The sequence below is a fragment of the Phalaenopsis equestris genome, unplaced genomic scaffold (genome assembly GCF_001263595.1).
Source record: "Phalaenopsis equestris unplaced genomic scaffold, ASM126359v1 Scaffold000228, whole genome shotgun sequence".
Taxonomy (NCBI): domain Eukaryota; kingdom Viridiplantae; phylum Streptophyta; class Magnoliopsida; order Asparagales; family Orchidaceae; genus Phalaenopsis; species Phalaenopsis equestris.
This window is the reverse complement of record NW_018164670.1, coordinates 303,474-306,315: the sequence shown is the minus strand read 5'-3', so window position 1 is coordinate 306,315 and position 2,842 is coordinate 303,474. Positions and strand designations below refer to the sequence as shown.

General features: G+C 35.7%; 1 protein-coding gene across 1 annotated transcript; it reads left to right on the top strand.

Annotated features, from left to right (window-relative positions):
• Positions 1-425: 425 nt before the first annotated feature.
• Positions 426-2,564, top strand: LOC110023722 (protein FAR1-RELATED SEQUENCE 5-like). Its single transcript, XM_020723268.1, has 3 exons — positions 426-509; positions 2,003-2,125; positions 2,202-2,564. Exons 1-3 carry the CDS (start codon positions 426-428, stop codon positions 2,562-2,564), a joined length of 570 nt encoding a protein of 189 aa, XP_020578927.1.
• The last annotated feature ends 278 nt before the right edge of the window (positions 2,565-2,842 follow it).

The following is a 2,842-nucleotide window of genomic DNA, read 5'->3' as shown; positions in this document are numbered from 1 at the left end:
ACCAGCTAACTTATCAACAACAGCTTCCTAGGGCAGCTGAGCTGCGACATCTTATTGATAAGCTGCAGCTGCACCAAACAAGCCCTAAGAAGCTTGTTGTTCGTGAAGAGCTCGTGTTCGGCCCGTTAAATAGCTTGTATTTATTTCATTCATTAAACAAGTCAAACATAAAACTTTTCATTGTGCTCGATTTATAAAAGAGCCGACCATGAACAAAAATCTGTTTGTTTGTGTTCGGCTTGTTTTCATTTGAAATAATTAAATAATTAAGTAATAATGTTTATTTATATTTTTTATATTAGTTTTTTTATGTATTAAAAAAATAAATTTATTTATTTTATAGTATTAAAATGTAAATAAATAAAATTTGGGCGGTGTGTAGGTAAGTTTTATAAGAATAGAGTTGAGTCCTATCTACTTAATGCATGAATACATCAGAATTTGGTGTTAAGAATGCAAATAGCCTCAAATATAGAGTTGTTAATGATCCGGTTTTAATCCGAGCTGAGGTTTGCTCAAAAGCTGCTCGAAAAAATTTTGATCTAAAATTTTTGGCTCGTAGCCCAGTTCGTTTATTTCAACCAATCTCGATCCGTGTCAATCAGAATCCATTTTTGAGCAATTAACGATCTTCGAGCTAAATTTGTTAAAGTCACAGACATATGCTATTGACGATCTGATTTCGAGCATCGCTAGGGTCAACTTAAAATCGGCTCCAAAAAAATTGATACAAAATTTTAACTCATAGCTCGACTCTTTTATTTTAATTCTATCTCAATCCGAACAAAAATTTATACCAATTAATCATTTCGAGTTAAATTAACAGCCTTACTCACAGTGCCACAAGTCCACATGAATCCTCTGTTTAATACTTAGCCCCACATCGTTTGAGTTGGTAGGACTCCCGGTTAAAAATCCTATTTAAAAAGTTTCCTTTCGCAAGGCAATGTAGTGGGATGTACATTAAATTTTAAGGTTATAAATAGAAGGTTTTTTTTTTTTTTATTTCCAAATGAATGAGTTGAAATAAATTAAATATATAAATTTAAGGTGCTCAAAATTGAGCCGATTGTGAACTATCTTGAAATGAAGCACTTGAATCTCATTTCTTATTTAGGACAGAGCTGATGGAAAGATGGAAACAAGAGAGGGTGGTTTGGATCAGAATTTCCATGATGTGGGAGTGATGAAAAGGCCGAATTTTTCTCTCAGGTTCCCGTAGGGTGCGCTACGTCCGCTATCCAAGCAAAACACGTCATCTGGTCTTGTGGGTCCCATATTTACGTCATGATAAAGGAAAAATTTCACGTTAAGCCCGGCCCAACCCGACGTGGTAAATGTTACGTATAATCCCGCCTTTTTGGCGTATTCCTGCCTATTTTTGGCGTATTATTCCCTCAGAAACTTCTATTCTGCATTATTCAGTAGAAAAGAAGTTTTCAAAAAGGGTTTCTTTGTCTGAGCTAGGGTTTGGTTGCTGCATTTATGATGGAGTTATATTTCTCTTTTAATGAAGAGTTTGAGCACATGAATGACGAAATGAATGTCAACGTCTTTGAAACGGATGTAAGATTTCTTGCTTACTTCAACCGTTTTTCGTTTTTCCGAGAGTAACCCAAAAATAACCTAGGAATAACCTGCGCATAAACCCACCAGATCTCTAAAAAAAGTGAGATTTTGTGTGAATCTTCGATTATCGTTAGGTTATTTCATCTTTATTCTGTGTTCAAAGTTTATTATTTTCGGGTTGATTGAAGAAAACTCAATAACCCGAAAATAACCCAACAATAACCTAAGAATAACTTGTGCATAAACCCACCAGATCTATAAAAAAAGTGAGATTTTGTGTGAATCTTCGATTTTCGTTAGGTTATTTCATCATTATTCTGTGTTCAGGCTTATTTATTTTCGGGTTGATTGAAGAAAAACTCAATAGCCCGAGAATAACCTGTGGTTTGAGTTATTTATCTGACTATCTCTATTGTATACTTTAAATTTGTAGATATCTAGGGTAGAAACAGATTGCAATGATCCAATTGCTCGTAGCTTTCTTAATACTGTTGTCCGTAATGAGGAAGAGGCTTACAAACATTATTGTGCTTATGCACATTACGTTGGTTTTACTGTACGCAAAGACCACATAACTAACTGGGCTAAATCCAAGCAAATTAAGTCGAAGGATTATATTTGTGAAAAATCAGGTTATAAAAAGAGAATCTCAGCTAGCCACTACTGTGAAGTATAGAAAAACGGATACACGGACTGGCTGTCAAGCAATAGTTTGCTATGCTATTGATCTTGATGGCAACTGGACCATAAGGAAATTTGTTGAAAGTCATAACCACCCCTTGGCGGAATCCGGTGACAAGCACCTTCTACGTTCCAGTTGGAAGATTAGCGAGTTAAATGCAAATTTACTAAGATCAATGACAGGTTCTGGGATTAGAGCAGCTGATGCATTCAATTTTCTTGCTACAGAGGTTGGTGGTGTTGAAAACTTGGAATGCACCAGACAAGATTCATACAACTTCATTCAAAGGAATAAAAGAAGCAGAATTGAATAGGGCGATGCCAACTCTCTCTTACAATTATTCATGGAGCGCCAAAATGAAGTTAGCATGTTTGCATGGGATTTCCAAAGTGATGACGAGGGCAGACTTACAAGCTTTTTCTGGAGTGATGGATCTTGCAGACTAGATTATGATTGTTTTGGAGATGTCATCATTTTCGACACTAGCTACCGTTTGAATAAGTATAATTTATGATGTGCTCCTTTCGTTGGGATTAACCACCATCGGTAAAACGTTCTATTCGGAGTTGGTTTTTTATCTGACGAGACGAT

Bases quoted from the DNA above. Each gene is read 5' to 3' on its own strand.
- LOC110023722 (XM_020723268.1), top strand. From the start codon at position 426: ATGAATACATCAGAATTTGGTGTTAAGAATGCAAATAGCCTCAAATAT. The intron at 510-2,002 runs GTTTGCTCAAAA...TTAAATTTGTAG, and splicing joins CGGTTTTAATCCGAGCTGAG to ATATCTAGGGTAGAAACAGA. The intron at 2,126-2,201 runs GTACGCAAAGAC...GTGAAAAATCAG, and splicing joins CACATTACGTTGGTTTTACT to GTTATAAAAAGAGAATCTCA.